General features: G+C 36.8%; 1 protein-coding gene across 5 annotated transcripts in view; it reads left to right on the top strand.

Annotated features, from left to right (window-relative positions):
* Positions 1 to 5,562, top strand: part of DHCR7 (7-dehydrocholesterol reductase) — a 10,540-nt gene extending 4,978 nt beyond the window's left edge. For all 5 annotated transcript variants that reach the window (XM_085300914.1, XM_085300915.1, XM_085300913.1 and 2 more), the window contains 6 exons: positions 712 to 934; positions 1,155 to 1,245; positions 1,923 to 2,136; positions 2,630 to 2,834; positions 3,571 to 3,702; positions 4,278 to 5,562. In XM_085300914.1, coding sequence (XP_085157040.1) covers positions 712 to 934; positions 1,155 to 1,245; positions 1,923 to 2,136; positions 2,630 to 2,834; positions 3,571 to 3,702; positions 4,278 to 4,742 — 1,330 coding nt within the window. In that variant the 3' untranslated portion in view covers positions 4,743 to 5,562. The remainder of the gene's footprint in view (positions 1 to 711; positions 935 to 1,154; positions 1,246 to 1,922; positions 2,137 to 2,629; positions 2,835 to 3,570; positions 3,703 to 4,277) is intronic.
* The last annotated feature ends 8,167 nt before the right edge of the window (positions 5,563 to 13,729 follow it).

The raw sequence follows: 13,729 nt of genomic DNA, 5'->3' as shown, positions 1-13,729 counted from the left end.
GAAGACTTGAGTTAAAACACACTCCTGCTTACAGAAAGGAAAACTCATAAAAATCAGCAGCACTTTTTGTTCTTCAAAAGTATAACAAAATATTTGCTCAGAGTTATACAGCAGACATCCATTTGTGGTGTTGCCAGCTGACATCTCCTGCAGCACCAGCTGAAATCTTGCTGTAGCAAGATTTATGACCCATATCTTTGTCCTCAATGTATTGCACAAATATTAGTGTGTTATATTGCAACTGGAAACTGAGATATGAATTTCCATATGGCTTGCCACTACAGGCAGTGTGTGGTAGAACAGGTTCAATTTCTGTCTGTCCACAGTCTGCCTGTTCTGTGTGTCCAAGCTTTGCTTAATGTGCTTGTGACTCCTTAACACCTCTAACTGAACGCTTTACAAATTATGCCCCTGATTACTATCTTCATGTATTTGATGGCAATAATAGCCTGTTTTGGGGGGAAAGGCGGGGTGGGAGGGAAGAGATGTTGTCTATTCTATTGCATTGATTCAGTAGCATGGGTTTATAAGGCTTTGTAGTGAAGTATGTTAACATGTAACTGTTTGACCCAGAGAAACTTGTGCCCTCAAAATGTTTCCAGTTTCACCTGGTTAGCCTAGAAGGTCCATTGAAAAAAAAACTGGCTGTCTTAATCAGACCTACTGTTCCAATTGAAAGTTGGAAAATAAATGTTCTGTTTTGGATTACAGGGAAGTAGACTGGTTTTCTCTGGCAAGCATCCTTTTCCTGCTCATATTTGCACCACTCATCGTATACTATTTCATAATGTCCTGTGACCAGTACCAGTGCTCCCTGATCAGTCCACTTGTTGACTTACTCATGGGGAATACACATCTGTCTGACATCTGGAACAAAACTCCTACACTGACATACAAGGCTGCTGGCATCTATATCCTTTGGGTCACTTTCCAGGTATGTTACTGAGTTAATGATATAGGTGGTAGTTGCTTTCTTTAAAACCAGCTGTTTGATTAATCCTTTTCCATAAAAGATATGGGAATGTCACACTGGCTTTTACTTTCTGGTGTTTCTTTACATGGCTTTTTGGAATCCAAACAAACCTGACATAATTAAAAACTAAATATGTCAAACACAGGCCCAAATAATTCTCCCATAGTTCTCTCTCTTTTAGGTGATTTTGTATGTCTTCATTCCTGATTTCTGCCATAAGTTTCTTCCTGGATATGTAGGAGGTATACAGGAAGGTGCTGTTACTCCTGCTGGTAAGATATTCTTTAGAATTTAACGACACTATACACTTTTTAAATGATTGTATATCTCTACTTAAAATGTTTAAATTATCTATAAACCTACATCTATGGAGGAAACATGGACACAAATGCTTTCATCGTCTTTGTTTACTTCATTTTTAAAAAAAAAAAAAACTTCATCTTTGAGAATAGCTTACAGAATTTCTGTTTCTTAGTGTTGGCAAAACTACCAATCATGCAATTAGGTGATTAATTCATCCTTAAGTAAAATATGGCTAGTACCACACCACTGTGGTGGAAAAACTCRGACTGGTAATTTTGCAGTTTAAGATCACCAGGGGACTATTGCTAGTATTTTGCAATGCAGCTACACCTACTCAAGCTAGTTTAATCTACAAGACTCAAGCTAAAAAAAAATGTTGTGAACTAAGTGTAACAAAGAGTAACTTGAGACCTTAATCAGTTTTAGGAGAAATTCCAAATCCACTATTCATGAAAAGAGTGAAGAAAAAAGCACAGTCTAGCATAGCCTAATGGTTACACCCGAGCATAATGAAACTTTCCTGAGAGTGAAATTCAAAGGAAGTGGGGAGAACTTGATCATATATTGAGCACTAGGTTGAGCTTTCCAGATGAAAAGCTGTGCTAGTACAATATCATAGTAACATTTTTTTTCCTTTTCCTTTTAGGTTTAGTAAATAAGTACGAAATCAATGGACTTCAGGCTTGGATCATTACCCATGTGCTTTGGTTTGCCAATGCCTATTACTTTCACTTCTTCTCACCTACCATAATTTTTGACAATTGGATTCCTCTTCTGTGGTGTGCCAACATCCTGGGATATGTAGTTTCCACATTTGCAATGATTAAAGGCTACTTTTTTCCTACTAATGCTGAAGACTGGTATGTGGCTTTCAATAAAGAGAATACTAGGAAATCTGACACGTGCATTGAATGTTGCACAGAACAGTAATGAAAGAATGCATACTATTGGCACAGATAGGTAGGCCAAGGTAGGACTGTGAGATTTTACTTCATTTGCTCTATCCTCTACGTTTCATGCTACAGGTCGTGTGGTTATGGAAGCCTCGGTATCACGAATACATCCATTCCTATCTGAGACTAAGAATAGGTTATGGTTAGACTGTTCACAAGTAATACTGAGTGTAAAATACAATGCTTTTGAAGCCAAAATTTATCTTTACTCTTTGAAGATACTTGATAAATCTATCAAGATTTATCTTTATTGGATCAATTTATCCAAAGCAAACATGACCTGATTTTTATTATCATTACATTAAGTGTTTTGGGAAATCAAGTGAAATGTTTAAATAGAATAGCAATTACCTGAGCTTGTGTATAACTGTATTAATTTGTAATCTCTTATGCTTTCCAGCAAATTCACTGGCAACTTTTTTTATGACTACATGATGGGGATTGAATTTAATCCTCGAATAGGAAAGTGGTTTGATTTCAAGCTCTTCTTCAATGGGCGCCCTGGTATTGTAGCCTGGACTCTAATTAACCTTTCCTATGCTGCTAAACAACAGGAGCTGTATGGTCAAGTAACCAACTCCATGATCCTTGTCAATGTTCTCCAGGTAAATTTGAAGGAGGAAAAATAAGAAACCAAATTGGAAATAATCTAATATTGAAATAGAAAAACTCCCTGCATTGAAATTGAACTTGCAATATTTTTCTTGGCTTACACAACTTCATTCAGTGATGATGCACTGGGACTTGCTTCTTTGAGCACTTGTACTCATTCAGCGTGCCACTGACAGTGTTCTAGTGTACTCAGTCATAGTGCTACCAGTGGTATGGTTATGCCTGCACCAGCAGATTTCAGTATAAGTTTAAACTGAGAGAAACTTTTCTGAACCTGTGTTCTAGAAACAGATAGAGCCTGATCTAGAATTCAGAGAACAATGGCAAAATTTTGTGACTTCAATTGGAGCAAGATTGGGGCAATTTTTTTCTAAAAGTAGCACCACATCTTGCTCCACTTTTTTAATGTGAAAAGGGCACAACTACTGATCTCTCCACAACTAAAAATTGCCATTCAGGTTCTATACATTCTGCTGAATGAGACCCCAAGGTCTCTATTAGAGATAATAGTTTGTGTTTACTCATTCACAAGTGCAGCTAGGGATCGTCTTGATAGAAGCTCTACTCTCACTCTTGGTATGCATGACACTCTCAAAGAGAGTGGTAAAATAAAAACACAGGTCAGTTTTGAGATCTTACCACGGAAAGCACGGAAAGGTTAGGCTGGTGGTATTAAACATGATGACTGGTGACAGTGCTCTGTTATTAAGCGGAATCATTCTATTTCAGGGTATTTACGTTTTGGACTTTTTCTGGAATGAAGCCTGGTATTTGAAAACCATCGATATCTGCCACGATCATTTTGGATGGTACTTGGGCTGGGGAGACTGTGTTTGGTTACCATACCTCTATACTCTGCAGGTAAAAATACAGTACAATAAGTGTTTGGGCTAAAGGAAAGAAACATTTTCAGAAATGTTCTCTCCATCAATTTTATTTGTATCTTAAGTTGCTTCTAGACATTCTGAAAATGAAGTAACCATTAAAACCTCCTGTGTGGGGAACAATTCACCTGTAGCTGGGCCTGCTGTCCTAACATGCAATTGACATCTTTTCTTCTCTTCCTCTTTTGTGCCCCTTTCTGTCACTGTCTGTTATGTCTGTATTTTTTCTAAATCCTTTTGGTCTCCTGTTTTGTGTTTCTGTATGATTCTTTTTCTTCTGCTACATTTGGATGCACCTTTCACAACTCCCCTTTGTTATTGTTCTCATATTAAAAAATGTGAATTTTGGAAAGAGAGAATGTAGGATGCAGAATTTTTGAAAAATCTCCATGGTTTTACTGGTACAGTGGATTTTCCTGTTCTTTTTACTCATTTATTTTGGGTCACTGTAGGTCAGGGTATTAGTCTTGGCATCCTGAGCACGCACTCAGCATTGAGAAAAGATGCATTTAAAGTAAATCACTGATTGTCTTTTTTTTTTCTGCTCCCCAGGGTTTATATTTGGTTTACCACCCTGTCCAACTTGGCACAGCTAATGCTGTAGGGATCTTGATACTGGGATTGTTTGGTTATTATATCTTTAGAGTGACTAACCACCAGAAAGATCTCTTTCGACGTACAAATGGCAACTGCAAGATATGGGGAAAGAAACCAGAATATATTGAATGCTCCTACATGTCTGTCAATGGGACAAAGTACTACAGCAAACTGATGACCTCAGGCTTCTGGGGATGGGCACGCCATTTCAATTACACAGGAGATTTGATGGGCTCCCTAGCCTACTGCCTGACTTGTGGGTTTGCACATATCTTGCCTTATTTCTACATTGTTTATATGGCTATTCTGCTAACCCACCGTTGCATTAGGGATGAACACCGTTGTTTCAGCAAATATGGGAAGGATTGGAAGCGCTATACTACTAAAGTGCCTTACCGGCTAATACCAGGAATATTTTAAGACTAACAAAGAATCCAAGAGAAACAAAAAAGAAATTTTGTTGATACAAAAAGAGCTTATGTGAACAGTTAAACCAACAAAAAGAATTTCTGTAGGAAACTTTTAATGCTCTGGATGAGAAAAGGTGACTGGACAGCAATTTTTCATGTACTTAAAGAACATGCTTCTAGTAACCAGTCACATTTTACATAAAGTAAATGAAATAAGGCACTGAAATAGGCTGATGTTTTTATAAGACTATTTTACCTGATAATATTTTCCCCTCCTCTCAAAATTAACTTGGAATTGAAGAAAAGTTGTGTGTATTCATATTCCTGAAATCTCTCCTATGCTGGGAAGAGGCTTTACCGTTTAAAGTAGCAGGGGTCTGGAACCAGTTTCCAGTCAGAGAGGAGTGCAGGAAAACAGGTGCTTAATCTGTTCACGAAAGCAGTTATGCAACATGGTTATGCCTGTGACAGCCATGGTTTACAGTCAATAACTCTCAAAAGAAGGTTGTGGTGTTTGTTCCTTTTCAAGAGGTTGCTGGGGAAATACTGAACCTGATCCTAAACTGGTGCTACAGGAAGACTGGTATAAGCGGATAGAAATACTTCCGAAAGCAGATGTAAATTAGTATAGCTGGATAGCTGTGTTTTGTTTACAGCACTTGAGAGTTTAGTCCATGTCCAAGTGGGTATTATTTGATACTGAAACAAAATTGCTTTGCAAAGATACTGAGCATACATTGAATTCTTTTATGTGGATAGAGAACTTGATTCCCCTATCACTTTTGCCTGAAATAATATTTGTAAAACATCAAGAAATAAATGCCTGGTTTCAAGACAAAATCTTTTTTTTCCTTTTATATCTTTTTTTCTATTACATAGTTATCTTTTAAAATTGCAGGATTCAAAGCTCTTCAAAGAATGCAACCCGAAGAGCTAATTCAACAATGGATAAAGGAGAAAAAATAGAAAAGACAATGATTTTTTTCATATATAAATACATACCTAGCTTTTACAGTAAGTAGATAATTGTATCAACTGGTTTCTTATAGGAGTTGCAGGATTTTCATGGGAGTCCTAAATGAGGGGTGTGTGTTAGTGTTTTAGTTTTGTTGCGGTATTCCCTGAAAGGATAAGTTTGCCAGGAGAAATAGTGTCTCTGAAAACCCAGAAGATAAATGCATTGTTTAGTTTGGCTTTGTTTCAGAGCTGGATGCGTAAGTGTATATAGTTCTTCTACCTGTAGTGTCAATACCAACCATAGACCTGAGGTAACTATTTTATCACCATTTTTGCAGATAACAGTTTCAATACAAGACACTTGTTAGTAACAGCATTTTCATGGAGCTGGGAGAAGCTATATCTGGTAACTCTTCCAATTCCTTACCAGGACATGGATGATACCCTGCTGCTCATCATGTTGCTGTGTTGGAAGAACAGGCAATCATATCTTGTGATTCTGAATGGTCATAAGGCACAGGAAGGATGTGGGCCTGCATGCACAGCCATCCGAAGTCTGTGAGACTCTGGTGAYGGGTATAGTACTTGGGGATCAGCCAAGTTTATCTAGTAGTGAGGATGTGTTAAGGGAAAGAGAATGCCAAGACATAAAATCTTGGATCTGTGAACTTTTCTAAATAAGTGGTAGCAGTATTTCAATAAAATAATTAATTAGCAGCAATTTCTACTCTGAAATCCCGAAGCAGTCACATGGAATAAAAAGCTGTTCAAGTGTGTCAATAAAGAGCTGGTTACAAACTTAATGTCATTATATTGCCCAATATTGTTTAAAACTCACATGCTTAAGTACACTTAATTGATAATGCAAMCGGTAGTGCTAAACCTGATGAATATCTTCAGAGTTACAGACATATTGGTGCTTACACAGGTACAATTCAGTTTTTTGAATTGACTGTGTATGACATTCATGTATCTTGCCATAAGGTAGGTGTCCTAGGGCCTGCATGTTGTGTTGGGGATTTTTAGTATTTTGGGTATCGGGGAAAATACAGTAGAATAACAGCTCTTACACATCCTTAACATCAAAGATCACTGTAACCTCATCTTCCTGCATCTTCTGGTTTCACCTGCACTTCTACCTGGGAGAGGGCCCAACAGAAGCGAAAAGCAGAATCTCTTCTATGTAGTACCCTGTATAAAATGCAGCAGCTTTGCAGTCTATGAGCTGGAAACCTCAGCCAAGTGGGCTGTTGCAATTTAATGATGCTTTTGAAGATATTTGTGCCCATAAACTTGTTTGACAAAGTAGCCTATTTGAAGTGGTGCCTTTAGAAGGAGAAATTGCTGCCACAGTGATGACACCATGGCAATAAATATTTTGCTACACCTATTAATGAAAAGAAGAACATCCAATGCAAATGCTGAAAGAAAAGAACCAATGCCAACTGCCTTTACTGAAAATGCATAGTCCCATATATTTAGCAGTTCACCAAAGAGTGGTACTGTAAAATGATTAGTTTGAGAGAACTCTGGAGCAGGGGAAAACAGAGCTGTGAGCTTCCAGGACTGTTGGTCCCCATCAGGAACGCATTGCTTTAGGCTGACCCTGATTTTGCTGGAGTAATTGGATAGTTTCTCTTCACAGCTTCCTGAAGGCCATGCATTTGCATCTTTTTCTTATGTAGCCTTGGGAATTACACTGAGAGCTTGCTGTTAATGCCAAGGCTATTTAAATACTACAAGATGATCTGGACTCTAAATCATGGTAGCCTTGCATGCCACAGTATGTTATGCTCTTTTCACTGATAAAATCTGGATGATTAGTGGAAAGAATTGCCAAATTAAGGTGAATAAAAATATCAGCATTTTAAAAATAAAATGGAGCAATTCAAATAGAAAGAGTGGTATTTTGAGCACTAAGCGCATTATGTATCCAAAGGCTTCTTTTAGGCAATTTGTGTTGCATCTAATCTTAGTCAAAGGATTTTCTGTACTGCCTGACACTGGAGCACCGAAGCTCTTTTATCTGTTTCTTTGCTGCGCCTTTGCTGCTGCTGCTGGGAATACTTTACCCTGCAGATAGCTGAGCTGCCACGAGTGAGAACTCTGTCAGCCAGATTGTTAAACCCATGACAGCAAGCAATTAGTTGCAAGATAGTTCAAGCAGGAGTCCATCTCTAGGCCACATTCACATCCTTTTAGTTGTGAGGATGACAGATCCTGATTCTCCAGGCTTTCCTGCTGTCTATACAGATCTTCATTTATATTTCATGTTCATGGCACACGCAGACGAAGTGTGTACTGTATACAGGGCTCTCCATCTTTCTGGGGAAGAAAGTGGTAATTCCATTCAGGTTTGTGTTTCTTCTAAATAAATGATTTTTTGGAGAAGCATGCAAATGCATAAGCAATGCTTTAGGCAGTGTCCTACTAATTTCATCCTTTAAAACCGAATCATTTGAAAGACTACAGACTTACTCATCTTCAGACTGAGTGATGCCTATGTCACATTTTGTGTTGTATGCATAGCAGTGCTGTTCAAACTTGTTTCCTCTAGAACACCAAAAAACATGTCAATACTTATTTTGCCTTGAAGAGTTTGTGGGTGAGTGTGTGTTTTAGATTAACTTCTGCCCTATTTCATATTTATTAAAGTTAAGCTATTAATATCGCCTATCAGGTTCTGAGTGCATATGTCTCTGGAGTATGTTGGAAATTCCAAATACAAGGTTTCTATTATTTGTAAAATGGTACTGCTTTACATGCAGGTTAAAACCAACAGGAAAATACAGCAAAAGCTTCTGATAATTACTTGGAGCAGATATAAAGTTATAGCACAGTATTTTAATACGTTTACTTTGGTTGGACTATTGTATGAAAAAAGTAACAAATGCCTATGTGACTAGGGCAGAACAATCTAAATAAGTTCTAGGTTGCCATTGGTCTGTCTAAGGAAGAAAATGACTTTCTTCTAGCGTATAACTATTACAGATTGTCAGCATCCAACCTACAGATGGAGCCAAGTGGGGGGAAGAGAATTTCCAATAATCTGGAGACAGAGGGTGTCTTCCCATGCTAAAAATCCTGACACTAATGGGCATTGCAGTAGGATAGCATTTCTGATATCATTGCTCATAGGATGCCCTTACTTTTCAGCAAAAGGAAGGTTATTCATTTATAACCCTTGGCACAAAGCTGCAGTTCAATTCATTCCAATCCAGACTGCAGGAGTGCTGACACAGTTCAACGGTGGACTATCAGGTACATTATGCATGCAGGTTTTTAAGAGATTCATAAATATGTAGACTTTTATAAAACCTACACCTCTGAGCAATGGAGGACTAATCCAAAGCGCTATGCTTAGAATATAAGGGGATTTGATTGTTCAGTTCCAGCTTTATTCAGAGAATATAAATGACAGCAGAAGCACACACTTTTACCTCATGGGGGCAGCCACAAAATATTTTCTGTTGTAAATTATCAATGCAAGTTCTGACCGTGTGCCAGTGCCCTTAACCCAGAGCTGCACTGGATAAWTTTAAATAATATGCTATTGCCATTGAAGGTTAAAAGTGAGCTGCAGTTGAAAATAAAATTGGACATGTGTACTTCTTTGCCTCAGCTCACACGGAAAAAGCCTGAAAGTGTCTGACAAATCAAAAGGAAAATAAAGTTTGTAATTACGTTTTTTTTCCAGATTACGAATACAGGTCTACTTTATGGTAACTGGACAAGTAAGGAAGTTGTTATTTTTAAGTAGGCAATTCAAAACCTTTTTCTTGATTTTTTTTCCCCACCTAATTATCAGAGACATTTTTGCAATTTAAGAAATTAATATATTTCAATTAACACAGATCAAAAAAAAAAAAAAAAGAAATTAAGTATGTATTGCAATGGCCGTATCTGTTCTTTCTCGAGTATTGTGAATGAATCAGAGAACGACGATGAGCTAAGTCATAGGAATAATTTCCAAATAGAGAAAGCGAAAACTGGAAGAAGGTCAGCTCAGAAAGTAAACAAATACAAAGAAGCGGAGATAATTTAGAAAATTAGGTTGGGGAACTTGAAACTAACAAAAAACATGTCATGATGATGTGGAACTAGTAGCTACTGGAAATGGTTGAAGTCCAGAATTTAAAACGTTTTAATTGTCAATATTCATCTGGATTATCCAGAGTTATGAACTAATAACAAAATTTAAACTTTGTCAAGTTAAAGGTTTTGACAAAGAGTTTAAACAAATGTTTATTAGAGTTCAGGAGAAGAATTATGAAGAGGTTTGATTATCTCTTAGCTGCATGCTACAGCAGCCAACTTCTGAAGCCTTTTTAATCAAGCAGGATGCGGGACTTAGGTGGACCTCTGATTTGATCTAGTTTGGTAATTCCTACATTTAAAGCAAATAAAACGCAAAAGGTTATGCACAATGTTAAGATTGAAGTCAAACAGCAACTGTGGCTCAAATGTATATTAATGAGAAATTAAGTAATTGTTTTAGTCCCTGTCCAGGCTTTCTTGTTAATACTGCACTGTCTCCTGAAATATGAAAGACTTAAGTCAGCAGCTGAACAAGAGTTGCCAGCTATGACTACAAAAATGTTTATTGGGAGTCAGGACAGCCTGGTGAAACATTTAAGACAGTTGCAGTGGCTAGGGAGAAGATAGTCATTGTGTTTTTTCTGCTTTTGTAACAGTGGAGGAAGCCAACTGCTTTCAGGGCAACCATCTCAGAGTTTTCCTTACACTACCACCCTTAAACTTCCCTTTGGTATTATCAGGCATCAACTGTAACTTCAAAAAGAGACTGACTATGTGAAATAAATTCATGCTACTGTGATTACAAAGAATGCAAAACTCTAGACTATAGTTGTAGCATTGATAAAGGCTATAATTGATGAGTGCTGAATTTAATCTTATACCATATGGTAACACTATTAATAGAAATTTCTTTAGTATGAAAAGGGCCTCAGGGCCTCAATCCCCTGAATGCTGAAAGTATTGAAATGCTGAAAACACGGAATCAAGATAATTTATTCTTCCACAAGTCTTTTTAAGCTTTGTTCTTGAATCAACTATTTTTTCTGTTAACAATCTCCCTTTGGAAGGTGATTTTTTTTAAGGATTCTAAAGTTCAAGATGCTTGCAACCTAATTACATGAATGAACTCATATAATAAACATTTATTAGGTTTGAGGCTGCCAGTTTTTGTTCTACAGACAGATTTAGTATGCCAAGAAGTATGACAGAAGCAACCCAACAAGAAAACAAAATATTTTTGCACAGTGCTGGAGTAGAGGAAAACTAAGTCATGTGAAATAATGGTGATTTTCTTAGTGTCATATATTTTACACTGCATTAATATGCTCCAATTCAAGAGTGTCTATAATGGTGCATTCATGTTCATCTCTCATAATTTAAAAAGAAAGCTTACAATCAATTTCAATGTACTTGGAATCAGGCTCTTAAAGAGGTGACCAAAGCATGTATTAAATGATCTGTTAATTCAAACCTGAGTCTATTGCTTTATTGCATGTGCAAAATTAACCACCTTCTTCAGAGATAAAGCTTCTCTGCAGACAGAAAAAATGTATTAGAATGGGGAAATACAATTAACTGTTTGATATCTACAGTGGGTGGTGCTACAAGACTGATCACTTGCAAAAATAAAACAAAAAAAAGAAAAACAAAAAATATGATATCACTACCAGAATTTAAGTTATGCGGAAAATGAATACATCAAGCAGATGGCTATCATAAACTCACAAAATATCTTGAAATATATTCATTCTTTTTAATGCGATAAGAAGTAACCATCTTGGTGTCTGGAAAGTATGTTTTGTTGTAACATTTGGCTTTCCAGCTGGCATGTTGTAGTTACTATCAAAGATCATTCAGTGATATGTTTTCTCTTTATAAAACTGTAGGTCACATGTCAATGAGTAGTTCATGACAGTTGAGCAAAATCATGACATTACATTCAAAATATTGCAGCCAAAACGCACAATTTAATACAAATTACTAGCAGCTGTACATTAATATTCTGTAATTCCTGGTTGCAGCCCTSTCTTCCATGTTATGTCATGCACACCATGAAGATGGACTTGGCTTCCTGCTTACTGCAGTGATTTAATTTATGTTTGCAAGATAAGACCAATAATTACTCTTTATTTTTTCAGAATCTGAGTTGCTTTTGTTTAATATAGCTCTCTTCTTTAGCTTTACAGTCTTCCGTATCAGTGCTTCCGGCAGCAGTTGGAGAGCCTAAAAGTCACATATTTCCAAAAAACATATTTCTGACACCTAAAGTTAGACTGAAGCGACAAAGTGAGATTCTGTACTGAATTATACTGTATAAATCCTTTTTCTCTAATTACCAAAGTTGCTCTGCTCAACAGCAACAAAACATGTTCCTCTTGTTTGATTTCCTCCTTTGTGTAACTTCAGTGGAATTTCACCAGCTTGAACTGAATTATTGCCCTTATGCTAGGTTTTTGATGCTTTTTGTAGCTAGCAAAGTAAATGAACTGGTTCGCTGTTGTAATATAATAAAGTCCTATGATTCAAACATAAACCACAACTATCAGAAATGCAGACCATGCACACACTCTTTAAATGTTTCTCCCATTTTTTAAGAACTAGTATGGGCACCTGCAAGAAATGAGGTTGCTCTGAAAGAAGCATTTGTATTCTCAGATGACTGTTCTCTCCTTATGTCAACAGTTTTGTGATTAAAAGAAGTACTTAAAGGATCATATCTTAAAAGTGATTTACAGTCTTATAGAAGAAAGGAGTATACTTCAGCATCTCTTACCTCTGTGCCATTTGGCTTTGTGTGGACATGGACATGATGGTTCTGGGACATGATGGGTCTCTTTAAGCAACATTGTCCCCATTTGTTATTTGAGAGCACAGGAAACAAATTGCTTTGTCCCAGTGACTTCTCTTGCTTTCTAATAGAAAACATTCATCAAATCACAACTACTTCCCTAACTATAATAATGTCAGCTCCCCTAAGAGATCATGTTATTAATTAAAACTTGGGCAGCATTAAAATTGTCTGATAAGCGCTTTGCTTTGTTTGTGAAACACAGGGAAAGCTGTACAGACAAACCAGTAATCAGCACATCTCGTTTTCTTCAGTGCTAGATCTATTTGTGTGTCTTTAACTCATTTGCTGAGAGCCACTGAATCTATCCTCTTTTTTAATTGCTTTATTAGACAACAGTTTAATCAAAATGAAGGTTTTTTAATGCTACTCTTAACATTACATGAAAAAAGAATCACAGATACGCAAGCATTTTCAGAATAAATTAACAACAGTATTTAAACTGCTTTCATAAGCTTCTTCAAACTGCACATTTCTCTGAGATAGGACATTCTGGGCTTTTATCTAACTTTCTGAGTTGTCTGAATCTTCTCTGAAAAGCAGTCTGGGTCTAAGTCATACACACATAAAACATATTCTTGAGTATGGTAGCTGGTAGTTCAGTTTTGATGCGTGGCAACACAGAAGACTTCACCAATATTCACAGACTTTTTCCTCTGTGAACTTGAAGATTAGAGTACCTCAGTTATTGCCTCATACCTCAGTGCCCCCGTACTTCCTTTGGCTGTGTGAGACTATAGACAAAAAGTTTAAAAAAGGAACTTAAATGTTCTTTGGAATCACTCAGAATAGACTCACAACCCATTTTATTCAAAGTTCACAGACACTGCACAGCTGATTGATAGTTTTGTTTTAATAGATGCAGGGAAGAGTAGAGAGAGGGAGAGTTACAATGATGTGTCTGTTGGCAGGTCTTTACGGTGATATTCCTGTAGCTTCATTAAAACTCTTTGTAGAGTAGAACTGGAAAGATATTTTAAGAGATACAATACAGAAATAGCTTCTAGTAATAGATGGAGTGCTAACAGTGCCTTATAAATTTTTTCTTCAGGAAAGACACACTTACATGCAAAATCTTATTGCTTACACTGSTCCATAAAGCAGCACTAAAAGCAATAAAATAAAATGTAAAATATATAATATGATGTTTGCCA

The sequence above is a fragment of the Rhea americana genome, unplaced genomic scaffold, assembly GCF_003343005.1.
Source record: "Rhea americana isolate MKP2758 unplaced genomic scaffold, rheAme1 scaffold_17, whole genome shotgun sequence".
Classification (NCBI taxonomy): Eukaryota; Metazoa; Chordata; class Aves; order Rheiformes; family Rheidae; genus Rhea; species Rhea americana.
This window is presented reverse-complemented; position numbering and strand designations above follow the sequence as displayed.